The 18,881-nt window shown below is 25.8% G+C and overlaps 2 protein-coding genes across 10 annotated transcripts in view; one reads left to right on the forward strand and one right to left on the reverse strand.

Moving 5' to 3' along the window:
- The window catches only part of LOC122504212 (nesprin-1), a 110,070-nt gene that overhangs the window by 10,987 nt on the left and 80,202 nt on the right, over nt 1–18,881 (forward strand). For 4 of the 8 annotated variants that reach the window (XM_043615156.1, XM_043615158.1, XM_043615157.1 and 1 more), the window contains exons 1-2: nt 416–1,294; nt 3,074–3,497. The exons of 2 other annotated variants lie outside the window; for them this stretch is intronic. In XM_043615156.1, coding sequence (XP_043471091.1) covers nt 977–1,294; nt 3,074–3,497 — 742 coding nt within the window. In that variant the 5' untranslated portion in view covers nt 416–976. Of the gene's footprint in view, nt 1–331; nt 1,295–3,073; nt 3,498–18,881 lie in introns of those variants that run through there. 2 more of the 8 variants (XM_043615164.1, XM_043615163.1) reach the window with 2 other exon arrangements.
- LOC122504222 (juvenile hormone acid O-methyltransferase-like) lies at nt 14,657–18,874 on the reverse strand. 2 transcript variants are annotated; one of them, XM_043615187.1, is made up of 6 exons: nt 18,446–18,874; nt 18,129–18,322; nt 15,652–15,826; nt 15,417–15,549; nt 15,162–15,309; nt 14,657–14,893 (listed from the first exon to the last, which is right to left on the reverse strand). In XM_043615187.1, the coding sequence occupies exons 2-6, from the start codon at nt 18,316–18,318 to the stop codon at nt 14,691–14,693; spliced, it is 849 nt and encodes a 282-aa protein (XP_043471122.1). In that variant the 5' UTR covers nt 18,319–18,322; nt 18,446–18,874; the 3' UTR covers nt 14,657–14,690. The 2 variants fall into 2 exon arrangements, with proteins under 2 accessions (XP_043471122.1, XP_043471121.1); XM_043615186.1 differs by having other exon boundaries at nt 18,129–18,346; nt 18,446–18,873.

Consider the following 18,881-nt stretch of genomic DNA (forward strand, 5'->3'; position numbering starts at 1 on the left):
GAAGAAGTTACAATAACAATATTCTTATAATATAAAATAATGATTTTATCAATTTGCCATTTTTAATTATTATAGAACGTGAAGAAATCGATCACTCCGAGTCGAAGACTCGGATTGATTGATTTCTTCATGTTTTATAGTTATATGGAAAATTTAATTTTATAGTTTTAACTTTAAATTTAGTTAAAATTAAAAATTTTTTAGTTCTCTTATTTGACTCGGACTGATTATATTTTTGTCAGTAATAAGTGGTCCGTAAATGGCCCGCAATTTTTAATTTTTTGTCCGTAAACTCCGCGTATGTATTTTTGAAATACTTTCACTTGTTCGAGCCCATCGGATATGATGTGTAAAAATTAAGTAAAGAAATTATGAAAATAAGACATCGAAATAAAAGATTGATCGAGTGGTGGTACGTTGGTTCAAGTATTGGAACTATAAAGTCTGTTGGTATTAACGATTGTGGAACATGTGCTTGTGGGGTTGAAAAGGCTAGGCGCTTGCGGATATATAGGGGGTTGATTTTGATGGTAGCGGCGGAGAACTGTTTAAAAGCAGTTGGTTTCTACAAACTGCATCATCCACACTATAGTCCCTAACAATTGTCGACGATGGAAAGGCACTGGAAGGAGAAAACTTGACTCTCCACCGAGCCAACCTAACCAGTATCGAACCGGCGTCTGAACCTACATCACGTATATATCTTTTAATGCTACAATTCATGTCCCTAAACGGAATTTAACCTTCCCATACGAATACAAATACATTTGAAAAACCTTTCTCTCCATAAACACGTGCGTCGAATGGTCGAATTCTATTATCAAATCATGGGAGTTGCTTTTTCAAACACTTGGAGTGTCATAAGTTGACGGTGATGATAATAGTGACAGTGGAGAATAATTGTTGAACCCAAGAGTTTAATGATGTTGATGAGAATAGAAGTGTTGTATTGATATTTGAAAAGTTGTGCATAAGGATGTCGCGATCAACCCCGCCCAGTGGTGGTGGGGGTGGTGCCGGGAAATCCACCCCCAGTGGCAGTCCAAAAACACCACGTGGCAAAGCTCTAAGCGAGAGGGTTAACTTTTTCGAGCAAATGTGGTCCAGAAGTGGCAGTAGATCTGCAAGCATGGACGATCTCCAGAGGGATGAAGTTGATGATGGTCAGGCGAATCGGAGCTCTTCCAATTTGACCATTAATATTCCCAGATCGTCATCTAGGGCCAGTAATAATTCATCATTTGAAGAAAGTTTCGAACGACTCGTCGAGGAGGGGGAATTTAACGGAGCAAAGGTAGTTTGGGTCTTTCTCTTTTTCCAAATACTTTTAGCACAAACACTCCTAATTTTGATATCATGAATTAAAAAATGGATATTGGTTTACATGCAGGAATAACGTTGTAAACTTTGATCTTTATAATGAAATAATTAGTTTATTACAATGAATATTGAAAATCAAAATACTTCAAGGAACATACAATGTAAGAGAAGTATTTACAATTGTTGATGTAACATTTAATGATGATTATTGTAGGAAACAGGAAATATGATTAGATGCAAATATTTTAAGAAAATAAAGCATTAAAGATGATCTTCGAGAAGAAAATTAAAAGTGGGAATAGAATAAAAATTGCAAAAGGTTAAACATTCAAAAATTTAATTTCTAAAAGCATTTTAGTTTTATTAAATATTAGAAACATTTAAAAACAACTGTACCAGACTTATTAAAACAAACTTTAAAAAGTTATTAATATGCAACTAAAATAAATAAGATAACAAACTAATGAGAAATGAAGATGCGCTTTTGTCAATATTGTAATTATTCTTATCGCTACATTTCTATTTACATCATTATCAACATTAATCTTTCTACTAATTTACTCAGAGAGGCAAATTATCTTCTCAAGTACATAATAAAAACCTTGATGTAATTTTCTATAAAGTGCAAAAAGATTAATAAATCTGTTTCAATGATGATGGAAACAGTTCTTTGAATCGTTTTTTATGAATTAAAGATTTTTTACTCTGTGTAGTAAGTATTTATTTTTACATTCTTGTAAAAAATGAGGTCTTGTTTTTTGTAACAATTCTGATTTTTACATTCTCATTTTAGGAAGAATTTGGAACTTTTTTTGTTTAAAAAAGAGAATTTTTGTTTCTTAATTTAGTCAAAGAGGAAAAAATTTAAATATAACAGAGATAATAAAATGGAAAAGTAATTGAAAATAGTTTTATCAGTGACTGCTCTTTATATTGACATTAAATTCAAATACAAGAACGAAATTGGAAAAAAAGTCTATTATACAGTACATAGAAAAAGTGATAAGATTTGGATTAAATTATTCCTGGGATCGATTTTCTTAAATCTCATTCTGTAAATTTAATCTTCCGGATTGGAATTAACACCTGAGCCAAGTTCTTTTATTTTCATTAATAAACGTATTTTGTTGTTAAACTTTTATTTTATTTTCGATTATATAATCTAAAATTTAAATACAATTGCGAATCCTTTTTTGTAAAGACTATAAATTTTTTTTATTCTATACTATAAAATTTGAATTACGATCAAAAAATTAATGATGAATTTCACTACGGAAGTTTCTTAATTTAAATATTTTCCACATATCCAACAATTTTTATTTTTATGCGTTGAATAATAATTTTTTTTCTAAAAAGACTTGAAGATTATTCACAAAACGTATCAATGTCAGAATTATGCAATTGAAAATAAATTCCACAAAAGTATTGAATTGTCGTTCCGTACAGTAATTATTAATTTTTAGAAGTGTTTCATAACGCAGATAAAACCAATATCCATTTTGGGAATTTCTTTTTTAAAATCGTACAACATTGGGGCACAATTTTCTTGAAAGTATCAAAATGCTACTAAATATCAAATTGAGGCGAAAAATTTGGATCAATTTTTGATTTGACAACATTTTTCGTGGCAATTGCAAATTGATGCGAAAAATTTGGATCAGTTTTTGATTTGATCCACATTTTTGGTGGCAATTTGATACTTGAAAGTTAAGAATGGGTGTAAAAGAGTAAAATTTTAAAAATTGGTACAAAGGTGGTGAAATTTGAGAAGATCACAGTGAAAAAGAGCATTCGAGAAATCACATCATCATTGTCAAGTGGAATGATTGGAAGCAATGGAAACAGTAATTTGTCGCCGGGACAAGTGTTGACGGAGGCAAGCACACCGAGTGAGGAGCATGTTTTCGAGGATTCAGCGTATCAGAGTCACAGTCATGGAATACAAAGTCAAAGTCAAAGTAAATCAAGTTCGGTGACATCGTTCGCAAAGTTTCCATCGGAGGAGAGTCTTTTTCAAAGAAGAGGAACGAGCCCACGACCATCGAGTGCAATGGATGACAAAGCACCATCCGAATGGTACGCCGAGTATCGGAATCAGAGTTTTCAAAATATTGGATCGAGAATGGAATATGTTAGAAGTCGCAGTGAATATGACGCACATATTGCTGAGATCAAAGGTACGGCGATTCATTGATTTCTATCGGTATTTTCATTGGTTTTATCTGGACATGTTTTTAGAGATTGTACACATTTTTTTTGTAGAAAGATTATACCTTCTTCAGATCTACTGTTTGATCTGAAATACTTTTAATATTCGATTTTAAATACTTGCTCTTATCATGGGAAAAAAAATTTTTACCTGGAACAGCGATAAGTTTCTCTAGAATAGCGAAAGTCTTAACTAAAATAACTAAGAATTTCGCTAATATAATGAAATTTGTAGCTGTTCTGGGTAAAATTTTTTTTCCGTGTACATTTTTTAAAATATTTTTAACGTGAATATGACGACCCTTCTATAGGAATGATTTTTAAGAAGACCCTATCAAAGGGTAATAATAAGTAATTTCTCATTTCCTTTTTCAAAATTAACTAATTTGTGTTTTTTTTTAACATTTCAATCACAATTTTTCAAAAGATTTTCTTCGTCATATATTTATACATTTTTTTTGTAAATATCGTCAAGTTAATCTTTAGTTCGATGAGTGCGGCGAGGAAGATAAATAATAAATAAATCTGAAATAAGAATGTTGAGTAGATTTAATTCACAAGAGAAGATGCGTCCACATGTGATGTCATGTGTAGTATTCAGTTAACCTAGTCCTCCTTATACGCAATATGGGAGAATATATAGGACATGGGGGGAAGAATTAGACACCTGGCGATGTCTTTGTTAAAATCGATGTGAATTTTTTTTTCTTAATTTAAACTTTAAAATTTTATTAACAGAAATTACATTTCTATTACAAATGGCAGAATTTCTATAAATATGTCCATAAAAAAATTTATTGTTTTGCATAGGAGCAATTGCAATTGCTGCAAAGGAGCAAGTTTCTATTGAAATCAAAAAAACAATAATTTTTTATTATTAAAAAATAAATTTTGAAGTTAATTTTCCAGTATAATTCTCTTTGGATTTAATTTATTTTCTCATATACTATATTGGAGTGTTTATGAAATTCATAATAGATTATCAAAAATTTCCCTCTGGCAAATCTTACACTCAAGCCTTTGAGGATACAAGCAATAACGTTAAATCAAGTAATTTTCAACAATTTTCAAAACAACTTTAAAGTTTAAACACCTACACGCCCCGAAAAAGTAGCTGATCCTAGAATAACCAATAGGTCGGCAGTATAATTACACTTTCCAACGAATACTTGTTCTATATTTCATTGAGGAATTTATTTCTTCTTTTTCTTCCTCACTTTTTATAGAATATCAAAAATCTCAACAACAAAACAGAATATTAAATTTTCATCAACAATTAATAACACACTTTTCATCATGTCGTTAAATTATTATTATTATTTTTTAGAAGATATGTTTGGCGAAATAATTCACTGAAACAAAACTGAAACAAAATCCACTAAAACAAACTAAAAAACACTGAAACATTGCAGCAAGTTTTGATGATGCTCCAACAGCATCTAAACTTGGAGCAAAATTAGCAGCTTTGCCTCAATATTCTGAAGGTTGCAGCAATGTTGCTGATAGTTAGGATTTGTTCTTGTGACATAATTGTAATAAAATGAAACGCGAAAGAAAAAAAATTCAATTGTACCAACGAGGAAGACAGTAAAAGTTTTTTGGAATACGGAAACAGAGAAATTATAATAAAACAAGTGAGAATTGGAATAGAAACCGGATATTACGGCAATTCACGCTATACATATAAAAGCAAGAATTGCGGTGGGAAAGTTAGAAACGAAATTTCGTCTGGTCTCTACACTTTTCGTCTTTTATCATCATTCCTTTTATAACAGTCACTGGTCACATATAGTACGAGTCAGTCAGTTAGTTAGTTCAAGGTTCTGCCTTCATTCTCCATTTCTTATGCTGAACTTGATTTTTAATTTTTGTTTTTTCTTATTTATTTACTTCCCTCGTATTCTTTCTCAATATTGAAATAGTATCCAACGCTCGATAATTTCGGGTAAATTTTTGCTTCGGTCCTGGAGAGCCTAAAATTGTCATGGAATTTTTTTAAGCAGCAAAAACCAGGAGAAGTCATTAAATTTTACGAAATGTTTTTAAACAGTTTTTAAACTTGAAGACATCTTCAAGTTGAATCGTGCAATGTGTCAACTTACTTCATTTTTGACCAAATTATGTCATTAGAAAAAAGAAGCAAGAATCGTGCAAATTAAAAGTTGTTAATACAACTTTTAATTTGCACGATTCTTGCTTCTTTTTTCTAATGACATAAGTTTGGTCAAAAATTAACCGCAAAGTTAGTTCCTCAATTATTTTCTTTTAGTGAAATTTGCACGATTCTTGCTTCTTTTCTCTAATGACATAATTTGGTAAAAAATTAAGAGCAGAGTTAGTTCTTCATATATTATTTGCTCACATGTACATTGATCATCGCGCGATCTATTTATTAATCAATTTATTCATTTATTATTAATGATTACCGCATGAATCGCAATAAACGATTTCAATGTAATATGGCAATTGGAACGCGTGAATACATTGCACTGATATATTTGTAACCTTGAATAGTGAAGCCAGACTTTAAAAAAAAAGATTCTCTCGCTTTCTCTTTTCATCTCTCAACGACTCTTGATCTTTGTCGATCGATGATCCAATCATTTCGTAATCAGCAAATTTTTTTTTTTTTTTTTGTCAAGGTGTGATAATTTCACTGATAAACAATGTTCTGAGGAAAATAAATTATTCATTTAATATTAATAACAATTTACTGGAGATGGAGACGCTGTTTACAGAATATTGCGCGTACTTTGAAACCGCAATTCGATATTACATTCGTCAAAAAAATTTATTGACTGTAGGACATAATTTATCGCCTGACAGAAGCATTTTTCAAATTGTTCTTTCGGTAATTTAAAAACAGTTTTCAAATTTACATTTATGTAGAATTTTCTAGGATGCTTGCGCAATAAAAGTTTTACTACCCCATGTGAAAACTTCAGGCAATTTTTCGGGTTTATTCCCGGGAACTTTTTCACGTTATTTCATCATTTCAATTCCATTATTATTTTCAAGAATTTTTAATTAAAATTCTTTTTTCAATCAATTATTTTTAATAATTTTCGAAAAAGTTCTTTGACATTTTCATATCCAGTGGTTTACAATATTCAATTTTATGAAATTTCAATTATTCGTAAATTCTTCAATTAAATATACATTAGAAAATAAAAACAAGAAATAATTTTTTAAAATTTCGATTAAGCCTTTTGAAAAAAATTAGTTTCATAGAATTTTTAATTAAAAATATGAAAAATTCAAATATTTAAAGATTTCAATATGAAACCTTTCCAAAATTCAATTATTTATAAAAATTCACTCTATAAATCTTCAATTACTACCTAAAATTTTAACTGAAATTCATTTTTATGAAATGAAAATCAATTTTTATTAGAAAATTCTACTAGAATTCAATTATTTAAATACAAGAATAAATAATTTATTGAATAATTAAATAATCTTTATTATTACTGAACATAATTAAATTCCTGCGACGAATTTTAAAAAAAAATTTTTGAATATTCGATTTTGTTCGAAAAATTATAAGAAAATTGTGTTTTAAATAATTGAATTGAATTTATCTAAAGTATTTTCTTATTTATGAAAATAATTAAATTTCTGCAAAGAATTTAATAATTGAATGTTTCTTAAAATTCTTTTGGAAAATTTTGGTAAAATAATAAATATCGAAAATCATTTAATCGAGGAAAATTTTTGCAAGAAATTGAAATTTTGACAAGAATTGTATTAAAATTTTTAAAAATAATTGAATTTCCGAGAAGAATTTTAATATTTCTAAAAATAATTGAAATTTTGACGAGAATTTAAAAAAATTTTTGAACGTAATTTAATTTCTCTGAAGAATTATAGTATTTATGAAAATAATTGAATCTCTGTAAAAATTTTATTATTTATTAAAATAATTGAATTATTGCGAAGAAATTTATAAAAAAATTATGAAAACATTTGAATTCCTGTGAAATTTTTATTATTTTATGAAAACAATTAAAAATTTGAGTAGAATTTTATCAAATTTTTTTTTAATAATTGAATTCTTTTGGAAAATTTTATTGAAATAATTGAAAGTTTGCCAAGAATATTGTATAAAAATTTTTGAAACTAATTGATTTTCGGAGAAGAATTTTAATATTTCTAAAGATAATTGAAACTTTGGCGAGGATTCTAAAACATTTTTGAAAATAATTGAATTTTAAAGAAGAATTTTAATATTTTGAAAGATAATTAAAATTTTGACGAGAATTGAAAAAATTTTGAAATTAATTGAATTTCGGAGAAAATTTTTAATATTTTTAAAGATAATTAAAATTTTGACGAGAATTTAAAAATTTTTTGAAAATAATTGAATTTTGGGGAAGAATTTTAATATTTCAAAAGATAATTGAAATTTTGAATAGAATTTTAAAAAAATTTTTGAAAATAATTGAATTTTGGAGAAGAATTTTAATATTTCTAAAGATAATTGAAATTTTGACGAGAATTTTTAAAACATTTTTGAAAATAATTGAATTTTGTAGAAGAATTTTAATATTTTGAAAGATAATTAAAATTTTGACGAGGATTTTTAAACATTTTTGAAAATAATTGAATTTTAAAGAAGAATTTTAATATTTTGAAAGATAATTAAAATTTTGACGAGAATTTAAAAAAAAATTTGAAAATAATTGAATTTTGGAGAAGAATTTTAATATTTTTAAAAATAATTGAAATTCTGCCAAGAATTGTAGTGAAATTTTTGAATATAATTGAATGTCGGAGAATAATTTTAATATTTCTAAAAATAATTGAAATTTAGACGAGAATTTTTAAAAATTTTTGGAAATAATTGAAATTTTGCCAAGAATTTTATTACTTTTGAAAATAATTGATTTTAATAGTAATAAAGAATTGGTAATTAATATCAGGATACATCATCATTCAAAAAATTATTACTATTCGCGCCCGCAAATTATCATTAAGTTTCTAATTTTAATTTAGTATTTTTATTAAATTAGAAGATAGTCTATTACATAATCATGCAGACTTTGACATAACTTTATCTCGGATATTCTTCATATTGATTCATTGCATTTATAAATCATTTTTACTTTTAGTATAATTACATTCGATCACTATAATTATGTTCTTATAATTATACAGAACACAAAATTCGATTTCTAATTAAAATTTGGCATTTTAATATTAGAGAAAATTTTCATTTGGAAATATTTTTATTTATTTTTCTAATTCATTAATAGAAAATCGGAGAGAAATTGAGGAAGGGGAACTATAATATGAAAAGGGAGGACTTGTGAGTCATTCATGGTATAATTTTTTTCGTGGCAAGAACCGATCGATCTTTATATGTCCACTTAATGAATATTCAAATGTCCACCCCGTAATTGTGTTTCGTTTTCGAAACGAAAAGAAAAGTGGTTCTACTCAGTCCTGCTGTTGTGCGTTTACACCGTTTACACTAGAGACTAGAGTAATCAATATTGTACTAGAATTTAAAACTCTATATTTGACAGTACGAAATTATTAAATAAAGTCTCGAAAAAGTAAATTAATCAAAAATCGAAATGTTTAAAAAAAAACGTTAAAAAAAATTTTAAACGATTTTTTTAATCTTCATGCTTAATTCTTCCCAATGGATAAAATTAACTAATTACATTTTTTTCGAATTTCTTTTAACGAGAGGAAATTGATAGGAGCATTTAAAAAAATAATAAAAGACTGGCGCACCTTTTATCCTAATTTCACGGTCAATTACTTATTGACACTATCAGACAGATAATGATGAACACTTCACAACTTGAACATTTGGGTATTCTTTACTTAATCATTTCGGCTTTTTTATATTATTATACGAATATTTATGTTGAAATTTCGATTGCATAATTTTGTAATAAATTGTGTAACATTATGATAGAAAAAAATAATTTATATGCAATATTTTGCGCTGCTTGTTAAAATATTATAAACTTCGATCGCATAATTTAGTAATAAATAGAAGAACAGTTTAGAGATTATTAAATATTTGTTTTTTTTTTTTTAATATACGAAGATGATTTTTAAATTATGTAAATTTGTACCTACTAATTCCACTTGTCATTTAAGTGGGCTTTACTTTTATTTAAAAAACTTTTTTTTAATTTTCCAAGAGAAGATTTTTGAAGATGCTTTTAAAATTTGTTAAATAATAGTGCAAACAAAGCGGTTTTGTAAGTGTTAATAATTTTAAATTCAATGCTATTGGGAGGAAAAATGTCAGAGTTGAGATGTGTGCAAATATTTCAGTCTAGATTTGGAGATGATGTTAAAGAAGGAATAAATTAACGACTCGTGAAATTATTTCGCAATTATATTTATTTCGAAAATAAAATATGACATCTTCGTTCATCCACTGAATTGTGAACTTACTTCTTTAAATTCATTATTTATATTAATTTTTGGAAAAAGTTCTTTAAGACTTTGAGGACTTTCACCTAAAAAGTATTAAATAATGTCTTTTACTTTGTGAAATGGTTATCATTGTCGCACTTGATAACTTTTCCACCATTTTCCACTTTTGTTTATTTTGTGACCTTAGTGCCTCTTCTTTCTTCAACTCTACGCTGCCTTGATCCTCTTTAGTTGCCCCGTCGTCATTTTTCCTTCGGTTTATATCATTTTTTTTTGTTTTTATTTATTCACTTGTTATAATTACTAAAAGTTGTAGAAACAAGGGAGTTAAAATAAATAAAACAACAAAGTTTAGCACAAATTTGAATACATTACAGATTTTGTACCAATCTTTCGAGCATCATCGGTTGTGATATCTTCTGCGATTCAGTTGGACAGATTCTGTACTAAAATCTCTGTCGTCCCACAAGATAAGGCAGATGCGGAACGACCTTAATTTTTATGCTTTTAAATTATTGTTAAGACAATTTTTTTATCTTTTGAGTTGCATAATTAATTATTTAAAGGGAAAGAAATATTTTACTTATGCTAAAGCTATGCTAAAGCTATAATATTCGTTCCCAAAACCTTTTTTTCGTATGATACATATTCTAGGATGAAAAAGAAAATTTTCTTTTCTGAGCATAAATTTGCAAACCGTTAGTTCTCAATGATAATATGACTGTGTTTGCGTGAGAATGGTATTTTCAGACTTGTCACAGATGCTGACGTCCACGTGCTCGCCTGCACCACATGCGATCTTACCTCATCTGCCATGCAACACTAATTACAAAGTAATTATCAAACAATTTCGCGTACAAATAGCATTTGATCCGCTCTAATGGAGAATGATAGACGACTTAGTATCAGGGGTGTTAAAGCCGTCACTTTAATGCTCGCTTCAATGTAAAACGAACAGATGGACTCAAACGCAATTTACATTATTTCCACAAAATAGGAACCCTAAAATTACCAATTTTTCGTCTCTCTCTCGTTCACATTATCGTTCACAATCATTAACAAAAAAAAAAAACACAAAATGTGTTTTTAATCCCGTCAATTTTTAATAATTATAAATTATAGTGATAAACGATAAGTGAAAAGTCGGTATTGGGATTTTTGAAAAATTGACTGAATTAAAATTATCGTTTGTTGTGTCTCTTGACTACTGTACAATGTGCAGGAAAAGTAATTTGTTTTATGTACACACTGCAAGTGTGATGGCTAATGTCAAGGGCATATTTGCTAATCTTTCATCGCAAGTGACTTCATACTCTTATTCTGTAAAATAGAGGTCATTAAGGCACTGCATTATTTAAAGGCTAGGTTGCCCTTTATCAAAAAAAACCCTAAACTATAATTATTAGCTTTTAATTAATTAAGTTCTTTCAAAAATTTTCATTAAAATACCAAAGGTACTTTTAAATGAGGTTTTCGATCCAGGCGCGGATCAATAGAGGAAATTTGCATAATACTATACACTTGGCAGTATTAACACTGGATTTGATGAGTATTTTTGAAATTTTATTTTTTGGAGCAAGTCTGCGAATTCATTTAAAAAACTCTCTTTCTTTCAACTTTTTAGGGTAATAATATTTTAATAGGGTTTCGAACTAAGAGAATAGGCTGAAAATAAAGGCTTTAGTTTATTGAAACTTGGAAACGTTTTGTTCTTTCTAAATAATAAGTTTGGAACACACTTGGCATAGATTTGGAAATTTGGTATACGGTTAAAATAGTGCTAAAGGACCACACAACAATTTCTAATTTATCTGTCACTTCACAGTTTTCTTAAAAGTATCAAATTGATACTAAAGTGGATCAAATTGATGTCAAAAATTTGGATCAATTCTTGATTCGATCCGCATATTTGGTATCAATTCGTTGCAATTTGATACTTTTAAGTTAACATGGTTGAAATTTCAAACGGCGCTAGTAGGTAAGTCCAAGCAAAGACAGACCAAACAGAACTGAAATTAGCGAAAGTGAAACCGAGCTATTACAATCAACAATTTATCCTCTTTTATGAAATCCAAGTTTGCAATTATTCAGTTTAAAACACAAAGAACCTGTCATATTTTATTATAGCTATGTTGCTGAAATAAATCATTGAGTGTCAAAAGACATTGTTGTGTAAAATTATAAATTGAAAAGTAGTAAAACTGTCGAATAGAACTTGTTATCTTGCGTATATAGATTAGGCAGCCATAAAAACAGTTTCTAGTTGTGTGTAAGTATAAAAAAATAAATTATTTCTTTCACGAGGTCACTGATAGCGAGTTTTAGAAATAGTTGTTTTTTTTGGTACAAAAAAACCCGAGATCAAGAGACTAAAAGTTTTACACTACGAAAAAAGGCTAAAACGTTTTTAATTCCCAATATTGAACTTATTCCACTTGCAGGGCTCGAACTAGGTCCGTAAATTCCGTAAAGGTCCGTAAAAGTCAGGTTTTTTGAAAAAAAGTCCGTAATTTGATAGAAAAAGGACGAAAAGTTCGAAAATTGTACGATATAATTTGGAGAATTTTAGAAAAATTACAAATGAATGCAGAAGTTCAATTATTTTCAAAAGTCATCAAATTCTTCGCAGAAATTCAATTGTGTTCCAAAATTTTTAAAATTCTCATCAAAATTTCAATTATCTTTAAAAATAATTAAATTCTTCTCCAAAATTCAATTACCTATTTTTAAAAATTTTAATACAATTCTTAGAAAAAATTTCAATTATCTTTAGAAATATTAAAATTCTTCTCAAAAATTCAATTATTTTAAAAATTTTTTAAAAATTCTATTCAAAATTTCAATTATCTTTAGAAATATTAAAATTCTTCTCCAAAATTCAGTTATTTAAAAATTTTTTTTTTTAATTTTTGTCAAAATTTAAATTATCTTTAAAAATATTAAAATTCTTCTTTAAAATTAAATTATTTTAAACATTTTTTTAAAATTTTCGTCAAAATTTCAATTATGTTTGTAAATAATTAAATTCTTCTCCGAAATTCAATTATTTTCAAAAATTTTAAAACAATTCTTGGCAAAATTTCCATTATTTAAACAAAATTTAATAAAATTCTTCAAAAAGATTTCAATTATTTTCAATAATTGTTATAAAATTCTTTATTACCTATAATAAATTTCAGTAAAATTTAAATTAAATTCCTTAAAAGAAATTAAATTTTTTCAAAAGTTGTTAACAAAGTTTTTCGTAAAAAATAAATTTTAAGAAACATTTAATTATTCAATAAATTATTTATTTTTATATCTAAATAATTGAATTCTAGTAGAATTTGTTAATGAAAATTGATTTAAAAATGAATTTCATTTATAATATTAGAGATATTAGATTATTTTTAATACAATTTTAATCGATTTTTTTCGAAAAATGTAATTATTCTTGAAAATTTTATTAAAATTCGTCGATAGGATTCAAATTTGTTGATAAAATTCTTTATGAGAATTAAATTTTAAGAAACATTTAATTATTCAATAAATTATTTATTTGCATTTTATTTGTATTTAAATTATTGAATTCTCGTAGAAGTTTCTAATAAAAATTGATTTTTTCGAAAATTTTTAAAAATAATTGATTGAAAGAAGAATTTTAGTTAAAAATTCTTAATAATAATAATTTAATTGAAATGATGATAATAATTTTTAAGAAGTACAATATTCTTATAATAAATAAAAATTATTTTATCAATTTGCCATCTTTAATTATTATAAAACAATTTAATTTATAATTTTAAAAATTTATAGGTTTATGAAAAATTTATTTTATAGTTTGAAGTAAAATGTTCTCTTATTTGACTCGTTATATTTTTGTCAGTTGGTCCGTAAATGGTCCCTAATTTTTTATTTTTGGTCCATAAAGTCCGTATTTTTAAATACTTTAACTGGTTCGAGCCCTGTACTTGAAATTCTTTATTTTAATTTTTGATAATAATTATTTCTATAAAATTTTGAAGCAAATGAAAGAAATATAATGTTTGTGTGTGCTCGGGTACACTCGGGTAGTTTGAGCAAGGTCACGGAAATATTAGATTGTTACGGATATCATCTGTCTGCCGTCAATGAATTCAATACATGACCTAGAAATAAGATTAAAAGAAGTTGTGTCACTATATCGCGTAACCGTGTTGTCTATCCAGTTTCTTTTTGTTGCACTAAATACATAAATTCCCCATATATACTGTATTTGTTCGCCAGGTTTAATTGTGATGATAAAAAATTTAAATTTTAATGAAAAACTATTCTGACTAGCGAAAACGACGCTATTTCTCGTTGAAGCCCTTTTGGTAGCCGGGGTTCAATTTTAAACAATTTAAATTTAATACTTAAATTTTGTTCTTATTAAAATTTAAGTAAAAATAAATCCCCTTTCTTCGAGAGGGATTCCAAGAAAAATTGCTAATGACTATAATATAAATATATTGCCTCAGAGGTTTCATCATAAAAAAAGGGGGAAATAAAGTAATTTATTATAATTATTCTGGAATTTTGTACAAGTTTTTTTTTAAAAATAGATTAGAATTCAAGATGTTCGTGTTAGAACACGTGCGCACGGAAATTTTTGTCATAAAGAAAATGTTATTAATAGAAAAAGTAAAAAATGACAAAAGGTACCAGGAAATGAAAAGAATATTTTCATTCTTTATTAATATCTATTATTTATAAACTGGATTCAGATTATTTGCACTTCAATAAGCAACATTAACTTATTTTTAAAAATTCCTCTCTGGCTTTTTAATATGTAACATTATTAATCTATAAAGATCGAATACTTTTTCCTCATCCAATGGATTAGCATTCTTTCTAAACAACACCGATTCCTCCTTTAATGTTTCCTCCATTAAATTGTCCATGAAATCATTTTTTACATCATTTGGCATTCTCGTCACGAAAGGATTAACAGAAGCAAAGAGTCCTGAAAATTTGCAACAATTTTTTTGGTTTTTTTTCAATTTGTTATTAGTTGAAAATATTATTATTTAAAAAAAAAAATAATTCTTTATAATATTAAAGAAGATTGTAATTAACCTTTAGAGGGCCGGGGTGGCCACCATTTATTTTGAAGAATCTTTTTATCGAATTGACTTTCTATTTATATTTCTATTTATAAATTTGTGCAAATTTACTGGCTCTCTAAAGATTAATTGAAATAAAACTGCGATAGTATTTAGAAATAAAATGACCTTTTCTGTCCTCCTGAGATTTGTAGCCCGTTATTTTTTCCCTTATGCTGCAATGCAACACTTGAAAACCAACATCCTCTAATATTTTTATTAAAGTTTCCCTCGGATCTTTGCTAAAGTAAAGAGGAGTTATGAACTGCCTAACATCCTAAAATTAAAAATAATTACAAGTCTTATGCGATTTTGATTTCGATTTGAATTAAATTTTTAATCTTTTAATATTTTGATTAAATTTTTAAGCTTTTAGTTAAATACCTTTAAATATTCTTGGTATCTTGTCCTTTTTGACAGTGTTAAATAGGGATTGTAGGCATTGAACGATAAAATATGTTGACTTAGCAGTGTTCCTCCAGGTTTTAGAAGTTTGTAAATATTTTCAAAAGCGCATCTAAATGTTAATTGAATAGAAAAAGAAATTTTAATTATGAATTTTCGATAAATTTTTGAAAAATTTCGAAAAATTTAAAATAAGGAGACAGGAGGAACGTACCTTAAATCAAAAACCCAATGAAGGCAAAAGAAAGAAAAACCGTGATCAAATTTTTCCTTAAATTCGATAGGAAAATCATTTGATTCGATATTTAGTTGTTCGAAAGTCAACCGTTCTTTTTCATCGGCATTTAGAATTCTTGCACGATCGACCATGTTCTTCGAGACATCAAGTCCTGTATTTAGTAACAAATGCGAAAAATAATAAATTTTTTTGGGGAAATACCTAATTATTGCCACAAAATTTGATTTTGTTTTTTCCTGAATTTTCTGATTTCAAGACAGAATTTAGACTGAAATTCTAAAATTCCTAAACATTTTTAAGAATCAAAATTATTTTCCAGATTTCAATTTAATTATTTTTAGTATATAACTAAAATTCTTTCCTAAATCAATTATTTTTAATAGTTTTTGAGACAGTTCTTTGAGAATACAATAAATTATTTAAAGAAAAAAAAAGATCACCAAAAATAATTCTGAAAATTGTATAAAATACAAATTTTCTAAAATTTTAAATTGAAACTTTTTATAAAATACAAATTTTATAAATTTCAGGCCTCACACACATCCACTAAAGCCAACCTACTATTCACTACTTTTTTTTAACGATTTGATACTATTTGGATAGTTTTTTTTTATTTGTTACACTAAAAGCTACTTTTTTCCATGTTTGAAAATTTACCCAAAAGCATTGAACAATATTTAAAAAAAAATGTTTATAAAATTCTTCGCAAACATTCAATTATTTTCGTAAATAAAAAAATTACATTTTATACATTTACATAACACCCAATTTTCATAAAACTTTTTGAAAAAATCATTTATTTAAAAAGATTTCTTTTAAATTCTTCTCAAGAATTCAATTATTTTTTAAAATATTTAAACTCATTGCATGATTTTAATTATTTTTAATACAATTTTAAATGAATTTCGCGAAAAATTTAATGTAATTATTTTGACAATTTTACTAAAATTCGTTAAAATAATTCAATTGTTTAAAAATTTGTTGATAAAATTCTGTATTAGAATTAAATTTTAAGAAACATTCAATTATTCAATAAATTATTTATTTTTGTATTTAAATAATTGAATTCCCGTAGAATTTTCTTATAAAAATTGATTTGAAATTGTATTTCCGAATTCAATTATTTTTTCAAATAATTAATTTTAATCATAGTCGTTGCAAGAATTTTTGAGAAGAATTTTAATATTTCTAAAGATAGTTGAAATTTTGCGAAGAATTGTACCTATTAAAATTTTTGAAAATAATTGAATTTCAGATAAGAATTTAAATATTTCTAAAAATATTTGCAATTTTGACGAGAATTTAAAAAATTTTTTGAAAATAATTGATTTTTGGAGAAGAATTTTAATATTTCTAAAGATATTTGAAATTTTGACGTGAATTTTTATAAAGTTTTAAAAATAATTGAATTTCGGAGAAAAGTTTTATTATTTCTAAAGATAATTGAAATTTTGTCGAGAATGTAAAAAAAATTTTGAAAATAATTGAATTTTGGGGAAGAATTTTAATATTTCTAAAAATAATTGAAATTTTTATGAGAATTTAAAAAAAATTTTGAAAATAATAGGATTTTGGAAAAGAATTTTAATATTCCTAAAGATAATTGAAATTTTGCTAAGAATTGTATTAATATTCTTGAAAATAATTATATTTCAGAGAAGAATTTTAATATTTCTAAAAATAATTGAAATTTTGACAAGAATTATTTAAAAATTTTTGAAAATAATTTAATTTCGGAGAAGAATTTTAATATATATTTCTAAAGATAATTGAAATTTTGTTAAGATTTGTATTAAAATTTTTGAAAATAATTCAATTCTTTGCAAAAATCCAATTACTTTTATAAATATTAAAACTTATACCTATAGCAAGATTTCAATTATTTTTTAAAATCCTAGTAATAATAAAAATAATAATCGTTGCAAGAATTCAAATTTAAGAAATATTTAAATATTCAGATAAATAATTTATTATTTAAATAATTGAATTCTCGTAGAACTTTCTATTAGGAATTGATTTAGAATTGAATAAAATAAAATGATTAAAGTTTTGAATAATTTTATTTATAAATTTCAAGAAAAAAATGATTGGATTTTAAAAGAATAACTTTTGTAATTTTTAGAAACAGTAAATTTTCAAAAATGCGTTAGGTAAATTGAAATCATTTGAAATATTTTAATTCCTGTAGACAAAATAAATTCGGTATTTTAATATTTATTTTTAAAAAGTTTTCTATTTTTGAATGTAATTAAAAAAAATGATAAACAAATTGAGTTGGCAATGTTAATTTTTCGATAGCTACTTTTTTACTACATTTACAAATATTTATTCTTTATTCTAAAAAATAATTTCTTTTATAATTTAAAAAAATAATATAAAAATTGAAAAACCGTTTATTTTATAAAAAATAAAAAGGGGGAATTAAAAAATAACCAAAAAAATTATATACTTACCGACCATAACTGCATCTTTAGATATTTTTGGTAATATTAAATTTTTTGTATTATTTCCAGGACCACATCCAATGTCCATCACTGTTCCCTTCATTTGACAAACATCATTTTCAAACTCCCTCAATAAGGATGTAATCACATCGTACTGAATGCCTGTCGAGTGTTTTAAATACTCAGCAGCTTGATCCATTGCACTAATTCAATTTATTTTTTTTCCGCTTTTAATTAATAATTTTAATTTATTTTAAAGGAACTTAATGAGGTAAATAATAATTTTGATTTTCTAATTAATAATTAAAAAAATAATAAATTTTCACCTATTTATTCTCCAAATGTAAACTGAGGAAGTTCATTAGACATATTCGATGGCTCTAATGAGAAGATGAAGAAGGAGCTTCTCAACTATATTTATACGCTGAAAATGAAATGACCCTGAAGAAACGAAAGATCATCTTCCATATATTTATGTGAAATTCTGAGTAATTTTAAAAAAGGTGCAATTTGAAATTATAATCTAAAATTATACCTATATGTCTATAAAAAAAATATCTAATACACGTTTCGTAGAGAAGAAAAAGTTTTTATAACGCACGTGGATCTCTTCCTTTTTTTGCTAATAGGCACCGAATTTTTCTCAAGATAATTATCATATCAGAAATTTATTTTCTATACGTTCCTTTCTCAAAATGCTGGTTTTTTTAAAAAATAAAATCGAGTTTCCAAATATAAATTCTTCGATGGATAAAAAAATTT

This window comes from Leptopilina heterotoma, unplaced genomic scaffold, assembly GCF_015476425.1.
Source record: "Leptopilina heterotoma isolate Lh14 unplaced genomic scaffold, ASM1547642v1 Lhet_286, whole genome shotgun sequence".
Taxonomy (NCBI): Eukaryota; Metazoa; Arthropoda; class Insecta; order Hymenoptera; family Figitidae; genus Leptopilina; species Leptopilina heterotoma.

Coding starts and splice junctions, on each gene's coding strand:
- LOC122504222 (XM_043615187.1), bottom strand. CDS start 18,318: ATGGATCAAGCTGCTGAGTATTTAAAACACTCGACAGGCATTCAGTAC. Junction 15,827..18,128: donor TAAAGATGCAGTTATGGTCG/GTAAGTATATAA, acceptor TACTAAATACAG/GACTTGATGTCTCGAAGAAC. Junction 14,894..15,161: donor ATCTCAGGAGGACAGAAAAG/GTCATTTTATTT, acceptor GCAAATTTTCAG/GACTCTTTGCTTCTGTTAAT.